The 25,925-nt window shown below is 35.5% G+C and overlaps 1 protein-coding gene and 2 long non-coding RNA genes across 4 annotated transcripts; 2 read left to right on the forward strand and 1 right to left on the reverse strand.

Moving 5' to 3' along the window:
* Positions 1–1,908: 1,908 nt before the first annotated feature.
* On the reverse strand, positions 1,909–20,859 carry LOC118348528. The gene is made up of 3 exons (XR_004801600.1): positions 20,697–20,859; positions 3,600–3,603; positions 1,909–1,919 (listed from the first exon to the last, which is right to left on the reverse strand). It is a non-coding gene; the product is annotated as an uncharacterized LOC118348528 (long non-coding RNA).
* On the forward strand, positions 8,975–11,428 carry LOC118348527. Its single transcript, XR_004801599.1, has 3 exons — positions 8,975–9,014; positions 9,639–9,773; positions 10,269–11,428. It is a non-coding gene; the product is annotated as an uncharacterized LOC118348527 (long non-coding RNA).
* On the forward strand, positions 14,172–17,558 carry LOC109013379 (MDIS1-interacting receptor like kinase 2-like). 2 transcript variants are annotated; one of them, XM_018995444.2, is made up of 3 exons: positions 14,472–16,799; positions 16,914–16,994; positions 17,080–17,558. In XM_018995444.2, the coding sequence occupies exons 1-3, from the start codon at positions 14,525–14,527 to the stop codon at positions 17,385–17,387; spliced, it is 2,664 nt and encodes an 887-aa protein (XP_018850989.2). In that variant the 5' UTR covers positions 14,472–14,524; the 3' UTR covers positions 17,388–17,558. The 2 variants fall into 2 exon arrangements, with proteins under 2 accessions (XP_035546352.1, XP_018850989.2); XM_035690459.1 differs by having other exon boundaries at positions 14,172–16,994.
* Positions 20,860–25,925: the final 5,066 nt, after the last annotated feature.

Genomic DNA, 25,925 nt, shown 5'->3' on the forward strand with positions numbered 1-25,925 from the left:
CTATATCTCTCGATCTACGGAGAAAAGGCAAGAAGACTTTGACAAATTAAGAGCGCAGAAAAAAATAATATTTTGAAAGCATTGAGTTTTGTTTGATCCACACAAGAATTATTAAAAAATATATAGATAAAAAATGGGAGGTTTTGCTAATACATATATATATATGTGTGTGTGCGTGTGTCTATGTATATGTATATACACATGTACTTAACGCAGTTTTAAGCACCATTCCTCATTATTTGTGTGATACCCCGTATATACTTGTATTTTGACTAGGTAAATTATTATATTTATTAAGATTATGAGCTTTCTTGTTTTAAATTTTAGATGATTTACTGATATTATTTTGAGATTTTTAATTGTTAATTCAATGTGTTTTCTTGTTATTAATCATTATTCATTATCTAAATTGATCTTTATTTTAAATTAGTTTATTGTTAGATTTAATTATTTTATTTTTATTTGATTGCTACGTTTAAATTATTTTATTTAACTTGCTGTTTTGAAATATTTTTCGTTGGATCATTTTTGTGACCCAAGATGTGAGGATTGGACCTCATTTCTTTCTCTCACTTTTTCTTTGTCCTTTTTTCTTTTCCTCTTTTTCTTTTCTTCTTCTCCCCATTTCTTTTTTTTCTCCTCTCTCTCTCTCTCCCACCGCGCGCCACCCATCTCCGTCACCGCCCCTCCCATTCTTATCCCCACCGACCGGCGACCTCACCTCCCAATTTCCAGCTCCTCTCATGCCGCCGTGGGCCTCCACGCACGACATCAAGCCACAGCCGTCGCGCCACCTCCGGCCATCATCTCTTTACCACATCATCCTTAAATCCGCCACCGGTGAACCTCCACCATACACATTTACATTTTTAGCATTTTAGCCTCCAAACACCTCCCACGCTACCAGCCACGGCCAATCACCACCACCATTAGCTTCACAGACATTCCTATGCCCTTCCCTAGTAATCTCGAGTCATAGTTTGTCCCTGTTCAAAAGTGAGTTTTTGAGACCCACGACCTAATGCATTTTGCACTGTTCTGTTGTTGTGTCACCACCTCTTGCACCTCCGTAATCCTTTGAAAAGTATGTTATAGCGTTGTAAGTATATTTTCAAAGAACTTTCGTGATTTAAATGTATTTTTGCACTAACTCATTTTTATTGTGATCTGGTTGGTTGTGAGTAAGGGGGCCGGATGGATTGCAAGATGGAGTTATTTGTGTGACTAGATTATGTTGTGATTTGTTGGTTGTTGGATATTGTGTTGTTTCATGTACATTGCATATTTGCATGCATGTTCATGTTTGTAACTAAAAACTGGGTTTTCGTGTAATTGCATTCATGTTCATTTGTGTACTTGAAATACTGGGTTTTCATGTGAGAAATGATTTTGAGTATATTTGAAATGATTGGATTGACTGGTTTGAGAGAAAGGAAAGAGACTGTAAGGATGGTGGTAGAGTCCCGCCTGTGATTCCTGCCTATGGTGCACGCGGTAGGGATGGTGGTAAGCAGAGATGGTGGTAGAGTTCCGCCTGTGATTCCCGCCTACAGTGCTCTGATAGGTACTCATTATGTGGAAAACAACTGTAGGGATGGTGGTAAGCAGAGATGGTAGTAGAGACCTGCCTGTGATTCCCGCATACGATGCACGCGGTATGGATGGTGGTAAGCAGGGATGGTGGTATAGTCCTGCCTGCGATTCTCACTTATAGTATCCGATAAATGGTTGGATTTTGTGTGAATCATTTTTTGGAAAAATGACGGATTATATTTTTGGGCCAAAATGGGATTTTAGCATGTGTTAGAAAACATTCATTTTCGGGAAAATGATATTTTGGGTCTGATGCATATTTCATCATATGCATGCATGTTGGTTGGATTAATGCACTTTTATCTCGTGGATTGTTTAGATTATTACTTACCTGCGGTACCGTAGATTTTGATGCAGATGAGGACGAAGAGCCTGAGGGATTGGCTCCGTGAAGGGAATGACATGTGGTTGCTTTTGGATTATGGGATTTGTTTCCTTTTGTCTATGTATTTGGCTTTTTACTTTATTTTACGGATAACTGTATAAGTTTTTAAAGGCAATTTATTTTGAATATTTATATTAAAAATTCTGGTACTTAATTGACTACTTTTAATTTATCCGCTGCGACTTTTGTGGTGCTCTTGTTGCTTGTTGCACACATTTGAGCACGTATCGTTGGAATGTGTGACCCGTGTTGTCATCATCTCGACGTCACGATTCTCGCATTTCCGTACATGGTAGTTGGGGCGTCACAATTTGTAACAGCATGAATCTTCTATTAAGTTCAAATTTTGGTTGGGAGAGGAAATTTGGGAAAGAAAATTAAGGAATAAGGACAAGAATGAATACTATGACTGACTTTGTCATGGTGGAATCTCTCAAGCTCTGCTTAATTATGGTGACTTATAGCAAGATCACTATTCTAACCCATATAAAATGTCTATTTCTCTACCCCAAAAACAAAAAAAAAAAAACAACAAAGTCGTTGATAAATTAAAAGTGTAGAAAAATTTTGCTAATTAATCCATCGGAGAGAACTTATATTTCTGGATGATGACTGCCTCCATCAACACATGAACCCGAATAGTTTCTTTATACAAGTTAAGAGAATAGTTCAACAAAAGTTCGTAAAAGCAATCCTAATCTTCGTAGAAGCGATAGAGTATCTAGTGGATGAGAATTTTCAACAATGAATTGCTGAGAAATTGTTGCGAGAAAGTTGAATGTACTGGGAAGGCTGGGATCAATATCGCAAGCCTTAAATTATTATCTAGACTTGATCGGGACCTAAAATAAGAAAAAGATAAATATATGACATGAGTCTTATCATATTTATTGATTCCAATTTAAATTTTTTGGATAGTATTAAATTCACAATAAAAATTGTATAAGGGATTGCTTGGGAACTTACGTGAGATTCTCATCTCATAATAAATTTTTTTATAATTTTCTTCACAAATATCATTCAAATATAAAACAATTTTAAATTCTCAATGAAAGTTCATAAAAGCCAACCTAATCTTCCCAGTGTAATGAATGGAAATTAATGAAGCGATAGAGAATCTAGCTAGTAGATGAGAATTTTCAAGAATGAATTGTTGAGAAATAGAACTTGGAAGGCTGGTATCAATATCGCCAGTCTTAAATTATTATCTAAACATGATCGGGACCTAAATAAGAGAAAGATAAATATTTGAAATGAATCTTATAATATTTATTGATCCTTATTTAATTTTTTTGGATAATATTAAATTCTCAATAAATATTGTATAAAGGGTTGCTTGGTAACTTACATGAATATTTCTCATCTTGTAACAAAACTTCTCATAATTTCCTTCCAAATATTGTTAAAGATAAAACACTTTTTATTTTCAACTTTTTAAATTTTTCATCTAATTAGTATCTAATCATTAGAGCCTTTTCAAATTTTAAAATAATAATAACAATAATTTAACTTTTTCAAATCCTAAAATAAAAATTATATTCAAATAATTTTTAAACTTTATAATATTTTTATTTCACTTTTTCTCTCTTTCATTTCTCAAAATCCAATAAAATATCTTAACTCAACTCATTTTACTATTATGTATAAACCATTTGTCTATTATTCGTAGATCTCTTTTCTAATTATCTCATTACCCAAACATGTTCCAATTTCACTTGATGTGCTAATTATAACTTTTAATTAAAACTCTCAAGTTGGATCAAGGAACATGTGGGATATTTCTCGATTCATTGACTTGTCTTGCATCCCATGACGGTCCATGCCACTTTGTCTTGACTTGCAACTTGCAATTAGAGGCGACTTGATTTTGTGGCTTAGAATTGTATGTTCAGTGTGGGCTCTTTTCTATGTTGACTTAGAAGACTTCAGAATTTTCTGCTCTCCTGCTATTTATTTCAATTCGCTGTCTTTGACAACTCCCAAAAAAGACTTGAAAATAAGTTCTTAATTAAGTCATTTCCTTTATTTCTTCTCAAAATCATTGATAAGGATTACCTCCAATGAGTATATATATATATATATATATATATATATGCAAACTCAGTTAGAATTGTAAATGAACAAGATTACTCGTCAAGCTGCTCGAGATTGACTCAATCAAATTAAGTACTCAAGTTTCGCTCAATTCATTTATTAAATAAAAGGTCCGTTAATTGGTTATTAGATAAAGTTACTCGTATAAAAATCAATTTAACTATATAATATAGGTTTGTATAAATAAAAAAACTTGATTCGCTTGGCAGACGAGAACGAAGGGATTGTCCTCATACTATGTGCGAGATGTATTGACACTCACAAAATAATCATCGTTTGCACTCCCAACCTAGGATTTGAGACATCCCACCAATTACATTTAAACAACCAGACCATATATCTTCCCACATACTTTAACACTATGATATATTCCACAATTCCGTAGAATTCGATGTTATCATCCACATGGCTTCCTTTGACTACGACCTCACAATTTTGAGTTTTCTTATCGTTCTTTATCAATTGTGTGAAATCTATATCTGCACACCAAACATCCTGAGTCTGGATTGCCAGCCTTGACGTGTATAGCGTATATGAGTATACTTAACATAACTTATAATAACTATAGGTATATAGTAACTATATATAACATTTACACTATAGTAGCTATATAACTAATAAATATTATATATAGTACTTATTAATATATATTAATTATATCAACTTGTATACTACTTATCATAACTTATAATAGTAATGTATATGAGTATAGTTATCATAACTTATAATAACAATAGCTATATAGTCTATATATAATACTTAAACTATAGTAGCAATATAACTAATAAGTACCATATATTAACTTATATATAGTAGCTATATAATTAAGTGTTTATAATATATACTAAGTGTAACAGCCCGCTAGAAATTCATTGGCGGAATTTCTTTTGACTTTAGGACTCTCGTGAAAACCCCATAAGTTTTTACGAATCGACCTATTGCATAGGTTTTAGTCTGTCAACATAGTCAGTGTTATCACTCACTATGCTGCTAGAAATATGAGTTTTATTTATTTGAGGTGGTTAGAAGTGTCAGAATGCATTATGGTCTACGCCATTAGACTCGGTGGATTATTTAGGATTTTATGGTACAATAGCCTATTTTCATAATTCCGGACGAAACGTCTGTTGAGAATTGTGAAATTATTTTTAGGGGCACTTCGAGGTTGAATTTCGGTATAATATTTTCACTGTAGGTTAATATGAATATTTATGAATTTTTAGTGTTAAGTTTATGATTCACTTTTTCGAAGTGAATAGTAACCTCGGTAAGCGCACCAATTGCAGTGTTTCGAAATCACAGTGTGGAATGTCCAAATTGGATTAGAGAAGTTTTATTTGGACACTTGGCAAGATCTTAGCCACACTTAGTGAATAATATTAGACACTTGGCACCATGAGGGATGTTTGTTGGATTTGAAGGAATCAAGGTGTGAGATTATGCCACTTAAGCAAAACCTTGTTTCATCTGCTCAACCAAATTGTGCCAGACCAAAGAGGTTTTCAATCCTAGTGAAACCCTAAATGGTGGGAATCCAATTGAAAGCCCAAAAGCTTTGTTGAAATCGAAACCCTAAACGGTTTCCCCAAAACCCTAAAGTTGGCCTCTAAACCCTTTCTAATCCGATTTCTAGTATTGTGTTTAATCACTTGATTAAATCACTTCCACATGCTATTAATCCTTCAAATTTGTGTTAGAACATCATTATCCAACCTTCTTAACCTTGAAAAATTGATTGGACCAAGTGATATTGGATTTGGGCTTGATAGCAACCCAAACCCTCTTTAAACCCCAAATTTTAGGCCCATTCGGTTTAGGCCCTTTAAGGCCCACGAATTTGGTCACCATAGGATTGCTTCATGGCTAAGTTTTGTACCCCCACTTGGCTGGCCAGATCTGTACAAGAAGGTCCTAGAAGGTTCTAGAAAGACAAAGCAAAAGGGCCACCTCACTCTTTCACTCTCACACTCCACCTTGAGAAAAGATCTTGGTCTGATTTTTATGAGAAGAAAAGGCCAACACTCAACCATTCATTCAGTCCTATCACTTTACATAGCTTGTGTAAGAAGCTCTTCAGTCCACTTCCCACGAAAAGCAGCTCTCCTTTACACTTTTCCTTCATAGAACACAAAAGACACTCTCGGACAGTTTTTCATACCTCTTTTGAACGCCTATTTCGAAGATTTTGTAAGTGTTTTCTCGCCAATATTCATTCATGAAAGTTCTTTATTTTGGAGTCTAGTTTACGTGGATAACTTATTCGTTCCATTTGGAGATCATTTGATTGGTCAAAAGTTGTTTAGACCCCGGAAAGGTCATTCTGGGCGATAAACTGGAGAGTGTGTTATATTTTGGAGTTTTTGACCAAGCTAATGAATAGATCTTGGTCCGAAATTTTTATGGAGTACTGTTAACATGTTTATATGATTATTGGTTGAGGATTTGTCGCATGATTAAAAGTTTTGGTGAAATATTTTCTTAGGTCTAGAAACTTAGAAACTGGAAGAGGAAAAACAGTTTCTGTTTTGAGAAAGTTTAAATCTTTTATGGTTTAATCTTATTCCAATGGCTTTGATATTTTTATTGGAAGATCCTAAGCATCTTATATACATGTTAGAATGTTATTTTGAAGATATTTGAAGTTAGTTTCGAACATATGAAATTTTATGCAAGGAGATATTCGGTTAGGCCAAAGTGATGATGTTCTTGGCTAAATTTATGTTTTGGTTGATGTTTACCCATGTGATCTTGAGTTTGAAGCTTGGATCTGTTTTAGGACACCTTTTTGAACCATGTGATGTTTTGGTTTGAAGATCACTTCTTTATAAGTCATGGATCAAGAGGTTGATCAAAACAAGTTAGAAACAAAATTCTGTTTTGAACTTTGAAGAGAAACCAAAAAGTTTCAAGTATGGTTTTAGTGATTTTGATGACTTTTGTTCATGATTCAAAACATGATTGTTCTTAAGAATATGTTATGAGTGTGGTAGAAGAAAAATTTTGGTTTAATCATGAGTTTCGAGATTTGAAAGAATTACAACAAAAAGCAAAGGAAATAGCCTTGTAAGCTTCGGCCATATAGAGTTTTGATGGTTGTGTTTAGTTTTAAATTTTTCTGAATTGATTTTTGAGCTTAGGACAAAATTTACATAAGGTATGTAAATTTTGGTGATTTATGGAGTTAGGATGCAAAATCCTTATGTTAGGGGTAAAATGGTCATTTTCCCACATGTAGAGGGTAAAATGGTAATTTTACTCTAAGTTGATATTTTTTCCATATTCCTAATTGTCAGTGATTAAGTTCTAATTTTTAGAAATCACTACTTTCAGTTTCCCGTGATCGCACTTGAGTTTTGCCTCGAAGCGCGAAGATCGAGGTAAGTTAGCTTTTAACTTACTATCAATTTAATGTGTATGTGTGATAAGTAAGGGAACTAAATTGTATGTATGCATGTTATCATATGTGCCATGCCAAGTCATTTCATATTTATCTATTACACAGAATTTATTCTGTCATGAATTATTCATCTGTTACACAAGATATTCTGTCACGTATTGCTATACATGCTATACACTGCAAGTATGTCATGTTAACTTAAGTATGCCATCTGTTACATGTATTTCTTGTCATGTAATATTCATTGTCACATGTTACGCCATGTTAAGAAATGTTGTCTGTTATATGATATGCCATGTTACGAAATGTTGTATGTTACATGTATGACATGTTATGAAATGTTCTCTGTTACATTTATGTCTCGAAGTATGTCATGTCTGTTGTCCTACGTTCATGTCACGTTATGTTACGTCAAGATTTATGTCTTTTATGTAACGTTCATGTTACGTCACGTTACGAAATGTCATGTCTGCCAGTTAAGTCATTCATGTCAATCACGACCCTAAGCGCTAGGATGGGGTAATATCCTAGTGGAACTCCTTTGTTCACGCTGGAGTGTCTAAATAGGTGTGAAATTCCCTGGGTTGACGAAGTACAGTCAACAGGTTGCGAATGGGGCCTAATTAGCTGGTCACCGGAGCGCGCCAGGCACTAACGCCGATGGTGCCACACATTATGTTACGTGTGTCCACAGCAAGTGTGGCACAAACAGATAAGTCATGGGGCCACAACAACTGTGGAGCATGAAGTATGGGGCCACAACAACTGTGGAGCATACACTACGTGAGACACAGCAATTGTGACACGTAGAATACGTGGGGCCACAACAACTGTGGAGTACGTATTAACGCACTCACAGCTGGTATAGAAACCTGTGATGTGATGCGGTAATCGGCAGGGACACACGGCTCAAGGGGACCTGTGTAGCACCCATATGGTCATGTTAATGATTAAGACTATTGAATAAGATTCCAAGTTCAAGTCATGTTTCACGTTATGTTACGTTCAAGTTTACGTTCACGCAATCATGGTAATCCCATGAGACAAGAATATGTTTCAAGTTCATGTTATGTTATGTTCACGTTCACGTTATGTTCCAAGTTCATGTTATGTTATGTTCACGTTTACGTTATGTTCCAAGTTCACATTTATGTTATGTCATGCTCAAGTTCAAGTTCAAATTATGCATGTTCACGTTCATGCTATGTTTCAAGTCCATGTTATGTTCCAAGCTCACATTCATGTTATGTTTCAAGTCACGTTCATGCTAAGCTTCAGTTTCAGTTTAAGTTATGCCAGTTATGTTATGTTGTATGTCAAGTTATGCTATGATTACTTATGATTTGATTATGCATTCATGCTTTTACTGCCATGCATGCATCATTAACCTGTGTGGAAGTTTCCTGTTAACTTGCTGAGATTTGTAATCAAATCTCACTGTGGTAGTCCCAACTACCATTCCCCCGAATGGTAGATCTTTTACAGGATCTGAAGGAGAATCGGGAATCGACCAACTGGAAACGGTCACCTAAGCGACGATGCGATGTAGGTGTTCGTACAGTAGTTACCTCAGATTACTACTTGTATTTGTGGAGTTCAATCTCCATCACTCTTTTGATCACAACCTTTTCGGACTAGTGTTGTGATATCAGTTTTTGAGTATGTCATTATGTATGAAGAATGTTTTAAGTATTTGGGATATTTCAGTTTGGTGCATAGTATTGCTGAAGAAAAAAAAAATTATCCGCTGCGAATATTGCATAATGCTAGATGCATGTTAGGAATATTGCATCTTATATGTCATGAACGGGGGCAGGTAACCTTGTGTTGCATGTCTCGACGCTTCAAATGTCCGTCCGATCTCAAGCGGAATTTGGGGGCGTCACACTAAGTACTTAGTATGTTATAGGTAATAGAATAAGTATATTACAAATAATATACTAAATATATTAAATAAAAGTATTATAATACTATTATTAGTTTTATTTTTATACTTTTATACTTTGTACTTTGTAATATTAGTATTATCATGTATTAGTATTAGTAATGTAATTGGAAATATATTAGTACAATAATAGCTCGAACTAATTTCATGTCGGTTCGAACAATATTTATTAGTTTAATAACATTTCAAATAGATATTTATCCTGTTCGAATGAGATGTCACAGGCATCATATACCCAGTTTGAATACAATGTCATAAATCACTCCAGTTCGAACCAGCAGCTGTCGAGAACAACGATTTCACCCCTTATCTCACCCGCGAAAACCGCCATATCAAACCCACATTTGAACTTCTAAGAGGTATGAGTCAAGTCTCCATATCTATTATTTGGTTTTATGTTCGAATGAGTTATGTTTGGGGGTGGGCATGGATTTTAGATCCGAAATCCCCCATTTTGGTGTTTTCCATAGAAATAACACCAAAAAAATCTGTAGAAATGATTGGGCTTCACTCCTTCATCATTTCTACCGATTAAAACAAAGGATAACATCTAGATTTGGTTTTTTCGTTCGGGGCTGAGTCGACTCAGCCGTGGCTATTTGGCATGTTCCATTCGAACGGACTCTAGTCTGTTCGAACGCACGGTTGCCAAACAGATATATTTCGGTTCGAACAAACTAAATTTGTTCGAATGAACACAAATTGCTGGTTCAAATGAACATAATAGTCCATTCAAATAGATTTTCCTAGTTTGAACTAATTATTTCAATTCAGCTCAATGTAGTATAATTCTTCAATAATATAATTTAAATATTATGGTTAAATAATTCTAACTTTTCATTGTGGTTAAACAGTATTCTAATGGCAATCAACGGAAGAAAACGTGTGAGAGATCAGACCAGCCAAAGTAGTGGAGCAGCTTGTGCTCAGGAGACAAGGCCTATACTTGTTGAGCGGGAGATCATTTTGGATGACTTCTGTGATCTTTCATGGGAGGGACGGAGCATACAGTCCATTATCACCGAGCAGGGATGGACACCGATCTGTCAGCAGTGGGGGATTGCATATCCATAGATGATCGGTGAGTTTTATCGTGCCATTGGAGAGGATGATGCTGATGCTCTGTTCTACGCCTTAACAGTTTAGGGAGTGAGTATTACTCTCTCTCCCATAATTGTTGAGTTCCTTGATATCCTGCGCGTGGACGGTGCATTTCCTGCAATGGCAACACCGGGACCAACGACTGCACCATCTGATTCTGACACACCGATCGCATCCTCAACACTAGCGTCGAATGTAGAGCTGGATGCTAGTTCAGATGGTAGTGAAGATGAGGATCTACCTGATGATAGTCTCACAGACGATCAGGTATGTCAGCTAGTGCGAGACCTTTCGGCTCCTTAATATGATGGGAGCAAGGTGATCGAATAGGCCGATTATATAGATTTTTCAAATTGCTTAATTTGATTGTTGGCTATAACATTGATCCAAAAAAATACAAGACTGATTTCGGGATCGATCGAGCCAGATTCTTGTTGTGGATAGCACGGGAGGACCTCATTGATCTAGCATTGTATTTCTTCTTCCTCATTCGATCGGAGTCACGCTATTCCAGTGGACGTACTCTACCATTTGCACTGCTAATATCTAACCACCTACTCCGATTGGGAGTAACATTGTCTATGATTGAGCGGAGGTAGCCATAGATGGAGCCCGTTAACAATATCACATTCAGCAAGAGCAAGGGGTACTTGCGCTATACTGCACCAAAACATTCTAGTGGCACGCTGATCGATCCATATTCTAGTAGTATTGCCGCTGTTGAAAGACAATCTCCTGGGGCTACTTTGGATCAAGTACGATCTCTGTTTGTGGAGTTCGTTGAGCCCAACATGAAGAAGCTTAGGGATTTAGACGGACACATTAAAATGTTACCAGAAGATGTTGATCTACTTAGCAAATAGATTGTTTTAGTTATTATTTTACTTTTTTATGTTGTATTGAACATTATATATTTGAGATGTAATTAATGTATGTTTTTTATTTTTTGTGTTTGCCACCTTGTTTATTTTTTTCATTTTACTTGCCGTTCATGATAATAAAAAAAATGATACTATCTTTAAAGTTATATTTATATAAATTTAACATAAAAGAAATCACTATAAAGTTTTGAAATTAATTTATGAATTTATAAATATTTTAACTCATCGCAAATCAGAATATATAATATATACACATTTTTTATATTTTAAAAATGATAACAAATTAATGGAAAAAATACTTATTACTTTAATGGAAAAATTATATGCACAAATTAATGATGATAAACAATTTTTATATAATTTTCAACCAAATTAGTCGTTTTAATCAATAAATATGGTGTCGAACAAGTTCGAACTATGTTGTGTTGTTTGAACAGTAAAACAACCTTGCCGCCACATTTTCCCTCCAAATCTCATCCGTTCGAACAAATAAATTTAAGTTCGAACGATTATTAACTTTCATCAGGAAAAATAAATTAATTTCGAGCCAAGATTATTATTCGAACAGAGTATATATTTTTGTCGAATAGACAGTAATTCCCTGTTTGAATCTATTTTGTTCTATTTGAACGGTTTTTCTTTTTCGAGACAATTTTATTTGTCATAAAAATTTTGTTTGAATCGTTATTTATCAGTTCGAACGAATTTAATAGCTTAGACATTTTTGGAGACGTCTCCAAAAATGAATTTTAGGGACGAAATTTAATTTGTCCCTAAAAGTCAATTCTCACTTAGTGTCGGAAGAAAATTGAGGAATAAGGACAAGAACGAGTATTTTGACAGACTTTGTGGAATCTCTCTGACTTTTTGCTTAATTATAGTGATTCTTATGATCAAGACTATTTCTCTACCAAAAAAAAAAAAAAAAAACAACAAAGTCGTTGATAAATTAAAAGCGTAGAAAAATTGAACTAATTAATCATCGGAGAGAACTTATATTTCTGGCCCGGTCATTAAACGAGTAAAATGATAGGGATGAAGACAGCCTCCTTCAACACATGAACCCGAATAGTCACTTTATACAAGTTAAGAGAATAGTTCAACGAAAGTTCGTAAAAGCAATCCTAATCTTCGTAGAAGCGATAGAGAATCTAGTAGACGAGAATTTTCAACAATGAATTGCTGAGAAATTGTTACGAGAAAGTTGAATATATTGGGAAGGTTGGAATCAATATCGCTAGCCTTAAATTAGAAAACTACTCTGAGAATAGGGTTTATCATAAAAGTCAAAAACCGATTCTGAAACCACAAGATAACCATTCTAACCCATAAATGTCTATTTCTCTACCAAAAAAAAACAACAAAGTAGTTGACGAATTGAAAGCATAGAAAAATTGCACTAAGCCTCGGAGAGAACTTATATCTCTGGCCCGGTTATAAATGAGTTAAATGATAGGATGAAGACTGCCTCCTTCAACACGTACATGAACCCGAATAGTCTAGATCTCTTTATAGCTAGTAGGTGAGAATTTTCAACAATGAATTGTTGAGAAATTGTACTGGGAAGGCTGGTATCAATATTGCAAGCCTTAAATTATTATCTAAGAGAAATTCTATTTGCAGTCCCCACTTAAAGACTGCATGTGCAGGCCCTTTATTAAATGAGAAAAATCATCATTTCAAGAGGGATAGTTTTGTAATTTTTTAAAAAATTAAAGATAAAATTACCTATGCTTGTATTGCTGTCCCCAAATGGGGACTGTATCTAGCATTGCTCATTATCTAAACATGATCGGGACCTAAATAAGAGAGAGATAAATATTTGAAATGAATCTTATAATATTTATTGATTCTTGTTTAAATTTTTTGTATAATATTAAATTCCTAGTAAATATTGTATAAGAGGAAATCATGTTCCTTAGGTAATTTGGTAAACTCGAGCTTGAGTTAGACTCATTAACTGAAAAACTCGAACTCAAACATGACTTGTATTCGAATAAAAGTTAAATGAACAAGTCTTAAGCGCCCATTACTCACTCGAACTCGACTCATCCCAACCGTACGCTTAATATATTAGGAATGAAAACTTTATTTGAATTTGTTTCGTCTAAGAATCGCTGTCCACGTCTGAATACAGTTTTAATACAATGAATTTTGTATGATCCACTCAAGAATTATTAAAAAATATATTGATAAAAAAAGGGGAGGTTTTACTTATCTATAGTAAGCAAGAAATGCAACATGGATGACCAGAATATGAATGTTCCTTATGTCGAGAGACAAGATAGTGCTCACCTCTCACCATCAACAAGATATATACATGAATTTACATGATGAATTGATCAAGTTGATACTTTTTATGCTATGATAAATTCTTATATTAGTTAGAAAAATTAAATATTTTATGTGAGAGTTTGAGAAAATTGTAATGATGAGATGATTTTATATATCCAAACCGGGCCTAAAAGAAAGGGAAGAAGACTACGTACCTCCTTCAACACATGAGCCCCAAGTTCAAACTCTCTTTACGTACACAACATTTTAAGTTTCCCAGCCATTGATGTGACTGGAATGTTGAATGTACTGTGGAATCTAGTTGACGAGATTAATTTCCAGCCTTGAATTGCTAAGAAATGTCGCAAGATGGATGGGATCAATGTCCCTGCGCTTAAATTATTTTCTAAACTTGAACAGTATCTATTGATGAGTGGTAGGCCCCGTACAAGATTGCAGCTTATAAATAAAGCCCTTAACTATCATACGCTCTACAAGTAAAAACAATGGGATCATTAGCCATTAAGAAAGTATTTTCCCTTCTCATCAACTTTGTCCTATTTGCTCAGTTGGTTTCATCACTGGACGCGCCTGCCTTTTCTTCTAATTCTTCCAAAGAAGCTACTGCTCTTCTTACATGGAAAAACAGCCTTCAAAACGAATCCCAGTCCCACTTATCTTCATGGACTTCAGTTTCTTCTTCCATTAGGAATCCATGCAATAATTGGCTTGGTATTTCATGCAACCTTGCAGGAAGCGTCATCAAAATAAACATTACCGAATCTAGCTTACAAGGTACGCTTCAAGGATTTTCTTTTTTGTCATTTCCAAATCTTGCGTACATTGATCTTTACATGAACGCACTTTTTGGTTCAATTCCACCTCAAATTAGCTACCTCTCAAAACTCGAATATCTCGATTTGTCCTATAATCAGTTTTCAGGCAAAATCCCACCAGAAATTGGCAAGCTAGCTAATCTTAAGGTCCTCCACCTTATACAGAATAACTTAAACGGCTCCATTCCTGAAGAAATAGGGCACCTAAACCTTCTAACTGAACTTGTTCTTCCCAACAACCATATAGACGGTTCCATCCCTTCTGCTTTAGGCAATTTGAGCAACTTGGTTATTTTGTTTCTTTATGGCAATGAACTTTCTGGTTTTGTTCCTCCAGAAATGGGAAACCTCTCCAATTTGGATCAACTTTTCATTAGTCGCAACCACCTGACTGGTCCAATCCCTCCCACTTTCGGGAACTTGAAAAAGCTAACCATCTTGATCATGTTTGATAATTCACTTTCCGGCCCCATCCCTTCGGAACTTGGAAATTTGAAATCCCTAAAGAATATAAGTTTTCAACACAATAATCTTTCGGGTTCAATTCCAGCATCATTAGGTGATTTGGTAAATCTTACCCTACTTCACCTGGATAATAATAGGCTTTCTGGATCCATTCCTACAGAAATAGGAAACTTGACTTCTCTCAAATATCTACAGTTGGATCAAAACCAACTGCGTGGTTCTCTTCCAACTTCTTTTGCTAACTTAAGCAATCTGATATCTTTATTCCTTCGTGAAAACCAACTTACCGGTCCTATTCCTCAAGGAATTGGAGATCTCATCAACTTGGAAACTCTACAGCTGAACACAAACCAATTTATTGGTAATTTGCCTCAAAACATTTGCCATATTGGTGGATCACTCCGGTACTTTGATGCAAGCAACAACTATTTCGTTGGTCGAATTCCCAAAAGCTTAAAAAATTGCACAAGCATAGTCAGACTCCTTTTAGGAGGTAACCAACTCATTGGAGATGTAGCTAAGGACTTCGGTGTCTATCCAAACTTGGAGTTCATAGATCTAAGTCATAATAGATTTTATGGAAGGATCTCAAGTAATTGGGGACAGTGTCAACAACTACACACCCTACTTTTGGGTAAAAACAATATTACTGGTAGCATACCACACGAGATTGGAAATTGGAATCAGCTAGGTGAGCTTGATCTTTCTTCAAATCATATAGTTGGGGTGATTCCAAAAGAATTCGGAAGGTTGATTTCTTTAGAGCGATTGAGGATGAATGGCAATCAACTCTCTGGTGCTATTCCTTTTGAATTTGGATCATTGAAACATCTTGAATATCTTGACTTGTCCTCAAACAAGCTGAGTAAGTCAATTCCAAGTAATTTCGGGGACTTCGTGAAATTGATCGACTTGAATTTAAGCCACAACAATTTTAGGGAAGGGATTCCAGCTCACCTCCTAACCTTATCTCATATCTCCAAATTAGATATAAGTTATAACTCTTTAGATGGAGAGATACCATTGGAAATTAACAAATTGGAGAGCTTAGTGATCTTAAATCTCTCCCACAATTATCTTTCTGGTTTCATTCCGAAAGCATTCGAACAAATGCGTGGCTTGGTGTATATCGACATATCCTACAATGAGTTGCAGGGTCCCATTCCCAATAACAATGCATTTCTAAACGCTTCTGTAGAAGCATTACAAGGGAACAAGGGATTGTGTGGTAATGTTACAGGACTACAACCTTGCAATGCTTCCATGATAAACAAACATAGCTCAAAAAAGGGACACAAAGTCGTGTTTCTTCTCGTTTTCCCACTTTTAGGAGCAGTTTCTGTTCTACTTTCTTTCCTTGGGTTTTTTCTCTTTAAGCAAAGAAGAAGGACAAATATAGAACCCAAACAAAACAAGATTGAGGGCCATGTATTTCTTTCAATATTACAATTCAATGGAAGAACATTGTATGATGAAATCATAAAAGTGACCAATGGTTTTGATGCTCTATACTGCATTGGGAAAGGAGGACATGGAACCGTCTACAAAGCAGAGCTAACTTCAGGACCTACCGTAGCTGTGAAGAAATTCAATCAACCACTACATGACATTTGTGAGAATAGATTTCAAAAGGAGTTCTTGAATGAGATAAGGGCATTGACAGACATACGACATCGAAACATTGTGAAACTTTATGGTTTCTGTTCTAATGTGCAACATTCCTTTTTGGTTTGCCAGTATCTAGAGAGGGGTAGCTTGTCCCTAATCTTGGGCAACGAAGATGCTGCTAAAGTATTGAGCTGGAGTAAGAGATTGAATATTGTTAAAGGTGTGGCATATGCCTTGTCATACATGCACCATGATTGCTCCCCTTCGATTATTCATCGTGACATATCAAGTAGCAACATCTTGCTGGATTCTCAATTTGAGGCTCATGTTTCAGACTTTGGGACTGCTAAGCTTTTGGAGCTAGACTCATCCAATTGGACTTCCCCTGCAGGCACTTATGGATATATTGCACCGGGTAAATTGTTTCATTGTCCTATCGAAGAAAAGTATGCATATGTGTTGATTTTGTCCTTCTTTCCTTCATTTCTTTTCTTTTGCAGAGCTTGCTTATACAATGAAGGTAACTGAAAAATGTGATGTATATAGCTTTGGGGTATTGGCAATCGAAGTCATTAGAGGAAAGCATCCAGGTGATTTGATCTCCTCACTATCATCGCCATTAGCTATGGAGAACATACAGGTGAAAGATGTGTTGGACCAACGTCTTCCATTTCCAACAGTTCAAGTTGAGAATGAACTTATAATAGTTGTACAGCTTGCCATGAAATGCTTAAATGTCTGTCCACAATCACGGCCGACGATGGAAATGATTTCTAAAGTGTTATCGACCAATATGGCACATTCCTAGAGCCATCCAGAAGTGTATTGCCAACTTGAAGTTGAGAGTTGAAGATTATACACTGCACAGATAATAATTAATGAAAATAAGTGCTAAAATTATTAGAGCATTTCCATCCCATGTACTTGTGTAACTTTAGTGTTGCTAGTTGTATGAGTGTTAATGTATCTTTTTTTATCATCTCATGTCCTTCAATTCAGTTCCAACTATATCAATCAACCAAAGCGTCTTTTGGGAGTATAAATGTTGCAAGTTTTTGCAACTTGAAGGTTTGTTTGTTCTCAATAAATCTTTTTAATAGAAACCCATGTGATTTGAAACTTTTGGAGTTGAAGACCTTAATTTTAAAAAGTCGGAGCTTGAGACATCAATCTTTACTTTTTATTTTATCTTGACTCTTATATAAAAAATTTTAGAGCAGCATGATATTTTTTATATCTTCTATAAAATATGCAAAACAAATACCAAAACATCATGAAAGTTTCTTACAGAAATCGTTTTTCAACAAAATGGTCGCTCTATTCAAATATATCGATATGTACACCTTACTTTGATTGACTTTTTCGGCTCTCTGCTTAATTATAGTGACTTAAATCAAGACCATTAGTAATTTAATTCATTCTTCTTGCCCTGGTGTGAAAGGTTGTGATCAAATATATTGTACCGTTTGCTCTTTATCTAAGCAGAAACGACTTCCATTTCAATCAATCATTAACTCTAGTAATTTTGTTTTTGAGCTTGTTCATGTGACATTTGGGGATTATATTCTCAAGCTTCTTTGCATAGTCATTGTTACTTCTTAATTATTGTTGATGACTATAGCCGTGTCACATGGGTATACCTAATGCAATTTAAATCAGAAACACAATCATTTTTACAAATCATTTGTCTATTATTCACATAACTCTAATCTAATTATCTCATTATCCAAACATGTCTTAATTCACTTGATGTGTTAATTAAAACTGTCAGGTTGGAACAAGGAACTTGTGGGATATTTCTCGATTCATTATTGGTAGGTAGGCACGTACAATAATGACGGTCCATGCCACTTTGTCTTGACTTGCAACTTGCAATTAGAGGCGACTTTATTTTGTGGCTTACAAGAATGACAGTCTTCTTTCCGTGTGGGCTCTTTTTTCTATGTTGACTTGCTTTCAATGTGTTGTCTTTAACAACTCCCGAAAGGACTTGGAAATAACTGAAGTCATTTCCTTGATTTCTTCTCCAAAACCATTGATAGGGATTACCTCCCGACGAGTACATACAGATTCCGTTAGGATTGCAAACGAACAAGACTACTCGGCAAGCCGCTCGAGATCGGCTCGATTAAACTCAAGTTTCACTCAATTCATTCGTTAAATAAGTGGTCCGTGAACATACAATTATAATCGGTTATTAAATAAAATAACTCGTAAAAAACTCAATTTAACTAATATAAGTTCGTATAAACTCGAAGAACTTCATATTTATTATTTTTTGTAGTATTATATCTAACTTTTTAACGGTAAGATCTCAAGTATTTAAAAGTATAAGAGGAAACCATGTTCCTTGTAAGGAGATTTGGTAAACTTGAGCTTCAGTTAGACTCATTGATAAACTCGAGCTCGAGCTCGAGCTAGACTCGTATTCGAATAAAAGTTAAATAAACAAGTCCTCGTTTGTTTTCGGAGATGAGATGAGATTAAAGTTAAAAAGTTGAATAAAATATTGTTAGAGTATATTTTTTAATATTATTTTTATTTTGAAATTTGAAAAAGTTGAATTGTTTATTTTATTTTGTATTGGAAGTTGGGAAAGTTGTAATGATGAGATAAGATGAGATGAGATGTTTTCCCAAAACAAACAAGGCTAATCGCCCATTACTTCTTGAACTCTAACTCATTCAGCCACTACAAGGTTCAAAACTTTTACCAGCGATTGCGTATCGCTGGCTATACACAACAAATCGTTGGCAAATATCTACCCCAGCGATTTTTAAGTCGCTGGAATATCGCCGGTATTAACGCTCCACTTTACATCTACTGCCACGGAAACCAAAACTCGCCGCTATATAAAAATATCCCGGCGAATTTTTTTTCGCCGCTGATACAAAACTAATCGCCGCTAATTCCATATAGGATTCTGTCCTTAAACGCTGCGATAGATTATTAGCAGCGTTTTATTTTCGCCGCTAAAAATAAAAATATCGCTGCCAAATATATTTGCCAGCCACTCCACAAAATCGCCGTAATAAAAAAATCGCTGTATTGTTGCATATGGCAGCGATAAATTATCGCTGCTTTTTATTAATAAGCAGCGATTTTTTTATCGCCGCCATATGCCTCATTGTATTTAGCGGCGAACTTTATATCGCTGCTAAATATAAATATGCGGCGAGGTTTCACTCGCTGCTAATTGGTTTTCAAATCGGTAATTATATGGCCGCGATTTAAAATGTCGCCGCTATATAATTAGAGTAGCGAGTTTCGATAATCGTCGTAATGTACATTCTGCTATATAAATATATTTGCGGCGAATATTTAATCGCCGGAATTGGATATTAATAGCGATTTCTACATCGTTGGTTTAGGAGAATTTTAGTGTCATTTTATGGCGGCAATATAAAAATCGCCGCCATAAGCTCTTAATTCGCCGCTAGAAATTAATTCGTGTTTAAATTTCCTGGGCGTTATTTTCTTTCTTGGCCTGGTTTTTAGTTGTTTCTAAATGCACCATTCATAATCCAAACTCATTCATTCAAGTTGCTAATCAATATAACATGCAAAATAAATACATAAAGTTCCATCCAAGCCCATCAACAAAATCCAAACTCATATGTATTACAATGGGGTGGTGTATTAATGTATTCTCATATACAAACTGAGCTTTTATCCTTAATAATAAATAAGCATCACAATCATCCAAATGATTAGTACCAAATCATTGGTTGCAGGAAGAATTACACTTGATCAAAAGGATTAGTTCCCTTAGTCTTCTTTTGAGTTGCTGAAGTTACTTCAGATGAAGCACTGGATGACGTATCACCTCTGGAGCTAACTCCATTCCTAAAGCTCTTTGATGCTAGTGCAGGGTTTCTTTGTGGATCGTTAGCTGCATGCACCTAATTATTAGTATACATTATAACTGAGCACATCAATTCATCTCAGGAGTTACAATTGCCCAAATTAATAAGATATTCACGATTATCTAAATTCGACTTTATTAATAAAGTGAAAATTCAATCTAATGCTTTAAGACGTAAATCTTAACAGCTAATTTATTAAACCATATCCCTCTTCTTGCCAAAACAATATGGCCTACTTCCATCATCGTCACAGTTTATTTTATAAGCAACAAATGCTTTATTCTATAATAATCTACTCCCATTAAATTCTTAGACATTTCTCAAACATTATATAAGGCTTTAATTCCTGCAATATCATCTGCATGCAAGCCTTTAGTCACTCCTTGAGAGATACTGGGTTCCATGATTGCTCCTTGAACTGAGTTATGCCCGACTCCAAGAAGGTGCCCAATTTCATGCAAAGCAACTGTCTCCATACTTTAATTTTTTTATTTAGTGATTAAGTAAATTTTTTTTAATGATACTCTTGATTTTTTTTTAAAAAATATTTAAAGATATAAAAAAATATATGAAAAAAAAAAATTAAAAGCATTTAACCTTCTCGATAGAATTTGTCGGTGGTGTTAGCACGACTCTATATATATATATATATATATATATTCAATCCATCAAGAAATCTGAAAATGCAACAATGCAACAGCCTAATTTTAATTTGCAACATTGATCAGCAGCTTAATTAATTGCTTCATTTCAATTATCTTAATTAGTAGTACTCATGGCTTCTAATTAAGATTTGTTTCCCTCTTCAGAAGTCAAATGATCACAAAAACTGTTATAACATTTAATTAATCACATGCGAAATGCGACTTATTCATGTATGTATACTGGAGATATATAGAAGGAATTAGGACAACAAAAATCCAAAGAATTTAGAATGACGATCGAGGAGGCTTATATTAGATAGAGGATGCAATATATAATATATATATATATATATATACACTACTTGTCAAAGAAACTTGTTATAACAAACTTTTATTCCTTTTTAGTCATTACCTGCTATATCATATGCCTATAGAAGATTTCTAAGGCATTATGTAATCGTTGCATTCAATGAAATGAATATTTAGAAAACATTGTATCCCTTCCTATTATTACTCTAATACTATAAATACCTCTGAAATGTATATGACCTAAGATGAAAACATACCTCAAATAGTCTGTGGACTTCAAGCCCCTTTGACAACGAATGGGAAGAGTAACACAGCAATATCATCATTATATATGTGTGAAATATTCTGCACGTAGACTTCCTCAGTAATTGGAACTCCTCCATTAAAACCAATCTATACACCACCACAATTTCTGTCAATCCTACATAACTATTGTTCATATATATATATATATATATATTAAATTCATACAAATTATGAGCTTCCCTTGGCTAAGCAACAAGTAAGCTGCCATAAATCCATTTCATCATGGTGGATTTGATTGCTTTTTCCTCACATATTTTAAGTTAAAGATCAAAATGTTTGTCATAATTCATTAGCCAAGGGAAGGCTTATTTCTGGGTGTGGAAGAACGTGATCTAAAGAAATGTAGAGACATGAATTAATAGAATTATGAATCAGAAATCTGAGTTTATGGGTATTTTATTTTATATTTTTGCTGATAAGGTAGGTAGTGAAAGAAATTCCACCTCTTGAAGCATTTCACGGAAGGCATGGTAATGGAGTGTATCTGAATCACATTAACTTCCATCCACATCAAATAGTACTACTTGAAGAGGGGCAAGTGCAGCAAGAGAACTTTTGCAGCTGGTTCCATGACAAAATTAAGGCAATGAGACAAAGTACTGCAACCAAGTGACATTAAAAAGATGTGGTGCTTTAAAGTTTCAGAGAATATTTGAAAGTGCAGCACATCAAGAGGTCAGTCAATTCATCCCTAAACTGCTCTGCAAGAAACTTAATGTATTAAAGGCTCCTTCTCAAAGGCCCGACCTACAAAACCTATCAAGGCTCCTCATCTCATGGTTGATATAGAAGCCAAGAGATCATGATGAGTTGGGACACTTTATTCAACCAATTATAAAATGACATTAGCTGAAAGACTGGGGGCATCTCTCTTTAATTATCTGAAATACACTTGCAGGAAACTTCTTACTAAGAACTGAGTGAAGGATTGAGTTTTGATGTATCAAAAGAGAAAGACAAGCGTTAATCGACAGAATTCAAGCGACCGGATACCGTGAACAGAATAGGGAAGCAAAGAGTACTATAGATTTGAACAATAAAGCTTTTTTCCCATGATTTTCAACAAATCTAAGTTTTCGACAGTAGTGGAATTTATGTTAAAGAAAACAAAAAACGTAGTGGCTATTAAATATAAGGGAATAAATATAAATGAAATATGCATTGCAAAAATAAATCTAACCTCTCGACAGTACCAGAATTTAGTCATTACCTGCTATATCATATGCCTATAGTAGATTTCTAAGGCATTATGTAATCGTTGCATTCAATGAAATGAATATTTGGAAAACATTGTATCCCTTCCTATTATTACGTACGTAGCCTCACACATACACACACACTTATATATTAAGTACTATGTGAGTGTATATGGATATAGAAAAGACCATATTATAGACATGCATGTTCAAGTCGACCAAATATTGAAGTGGATCAAGAGATCAGAAGTACTACATACAATAATTTGGGAGGTGAATTCAGGGACTCCATTATGGCTTAAGAATGTAATGGGAGGCATGCGTGATTGCAAAAATATACATCATCTGCAGCTCAAGCTGTGGCAATGAAAACATATTTACTAGAATTTCCAAAGCGACAAAGCTAGTTAAACTACATACATAACTGTAGAGGATCAATGTCATTTTACACGGGAAAAAAATAAAACACAAGTTGTAAGTAAACTTTTACAGAGCAGGGAAAAATGTGTCGGAACTTACTCTCTCTCTAGCCTTAAGCTTCTCTTCCAACAGAAGTAATTCCTTCTCCTTCATCTCAAGGAAGCTTCTCAGAGAGTCAGCCTTCTGTGATGATTACCATAAAAAAAAAAAAAAAAAGGAATTATGTATAAAACCATCAATGAATTATTCATCGGGTTTGGGAAACCAAGTTGCTAGAAATATATTTAACACTTCACTTGTACAAGTACATTTTATGGTGGATAACTCAAAATGATACTAACCTCATTTTGCAGACCATGAGAGATCCAAGAGATCCCCGGTGTAGACATAGATCCAAGATTTATATAAATATATATAATACCATATATATATTTATATATATAGCCCAGTGTCGTATAGAGTAAGTACAAAAACCACCCAGAGGCTAAACACAATGACACCCTTGACTCATGCCTCCCCGGTGTCACAAAAAACCACCCAAAAAATGTGCCCTTTTATGAGAAGCCCCTTATGGGCCGGGGGAATCGTTGTACTGAGTCTGTCGAACTGACTCAGTGAACGACGGGAAAGCCCTAAAGAAAGATTGCATCACTTTGTCATTTTGTAGCTGATGCTCCCTCAGCTCCCGCATCTCTGTCCTCATTTCATCCAGCTGACTCTTGTAAGCTTCAGCATCATTCTTATATTGCTCAGCATCCTTCTTATATTGTTCAGCATCTTTCTTGTGCTTTTCAGCCTCAGACATGTATTGTTGCATTTGAACTTTGTCACGTTGTCTACTTGACTCGGGGATGACCATTTCCCCAAGTCCCCGTGCATATCCAGGTCGATGGCCAAGAACCTCCCTAAAGACAGTCGCTGCTGCCTCATCACTACGTTGCTCTGGTCCTAGGCCATCCAACCTACCTTGCATCTCCTTCTGCACATTGAGAAAGCAACGATTATTAACAAATAATCAGCTAGTGCTATATTAATGATTTTACTACCGTATAGAAATTCAACATAGATCCCAACGGCTGTTTATGCACTACTCACATAAGTATTTTCTGTAGCATCTGTGACAAATGCATTCTTTTTCTTCGACCAACGCGTCTCTTTGTAGAAGTCGACCAAATTCCCATTCTCATTGCGCTGTCATGTGTATGAACCATGTGACATTTGAACAACAAAAGCTATGAGTAACCACCTTTAGTGATAGTAAAGTAATATTGTCACTAAAATCTCCAAGTAAAGTGCATTTTCACTATTCTATTGAAATGAAAAGATTGTTTTCCCTTAGACATACCTTTTGCTCAAGTAATCGGACGAATGATTTACGTCCTGACGTGTGATTAATGGCCTACTTCTTTCGGTTCTCCCGATTTTGAGCTGAAATTTTCTGTCATACACAATAGGGAACAATTACTTATAATAGACAAACAGATTTTCCACCACAATATTTAGACATATTAAATATATAGCTATTATATGATTGTATGTGAGAAAGACTATCTGTACCTTAAAGGCATCGCTGCCCCACCTTTCACACAACTTCACCCATACAATGGGGTCCACCAGACTAGTTCCATTAGCCAACGCTTCTGCGTGGCTTCCATAGGATTCATAAATCTTGTGCAAGTCGTGGTGGAAGGAGTTGAAGCGCTTACGTAAGGCCTTTGTCACCGTCAATCGGTGGTTTTCGCGATCCCAGTCCAACACAAAGTCACTCTACATAAGGCAGCATGCAAACAATCACCAGTTATCTCGTTATTTAGGCGATGATTATACTACATAAACAACACCCCAAACAAGGACAATTAAATTTTTGACTTACCCGAACACGGTCAATGAGCTCCTCTTTAATCGCTGGTGGGACATCCGACCAACGCTTGTAACTCATGTCACAGTATTGTTTCACAATCCACGATACTCGTGTTGTGAACATAGAAGCGTGTTCACAACATGGGGCTGTCTCACCATCGTTTATCTTCAACTGCACTTTCCCGTTCTTCCTTAGCTTGTCAAAGAAAATGCATCTAGATGGCCCACGAGTTCGTCTCCTCTGTTCTTGCGTTCCTTCGGTCTCCATTGGGGCATCTGCAGCTGTATTTTAAGGTACAATATATTAGTATTTTAAAGTGTAATGTGGAATATTCACACTTAATAACACATACAAACATGCTAATGCTTTCAAAATTAAAGTATTGGAAAAACATGCACCAGATTGTTCTCCAGTAGGTGCAGGCTCCCCAGCAGTATTTGGTTGGGGTTCTTGAATAGGTTCTGGCGCGTGAGTTGGCACAACGCATGGTGGGGGACTTGGGGGCTGTGTTGAGTCATCCGAGGAGGATTGATTACACTCCTCCGTGCTATGATATGAAGATAATTTCGCACCGCGTGGTCGGATGTGCCGACCTGAGTATGGGATATAACGCCTTCCACCTCGAAGACCTCGAAGTCTTCCTCCACCTCTTGAACTGGGTCCCGGCTGATTACCTGCACGAGTACAAGTTAATAACATAGTGGGATAAAATTGATGCCCTAATTGATACAAAATAATCTCAAT

The sequence above is a fragment of the Juglans regia genome, chromosome 5 (genome assembly GCF_001411555.2).
Source record: "Juglans regia cultivar Chandler chromosome 5, Walnut 2.0, whole genome shotgun sequence".
NCBI classification, from domain to species: Eukaryota; Viridiplantae; Streptophyta; class Magnoliopsida; order Fagales; family Juglandaceae; genus Juglans; species Juglans regia.

Excerpts from the sequence above, each read along its gene's own strand:
- LOC109013379 (XM_035690459.1), top strand. The coding sequence starts at position 14,177 with ATGGGATCATTAGCCATTAAGAAAGTATTTTCCCTTCTCATCAACTTT. Across the intron at positions 16,995-17,079 it reads TTATGGATATATTGCACCGG|AGCTTGCTTATACAATGAAG; the intron begins GTAAATTGTTTC and ends TTTCTTTTGCAG.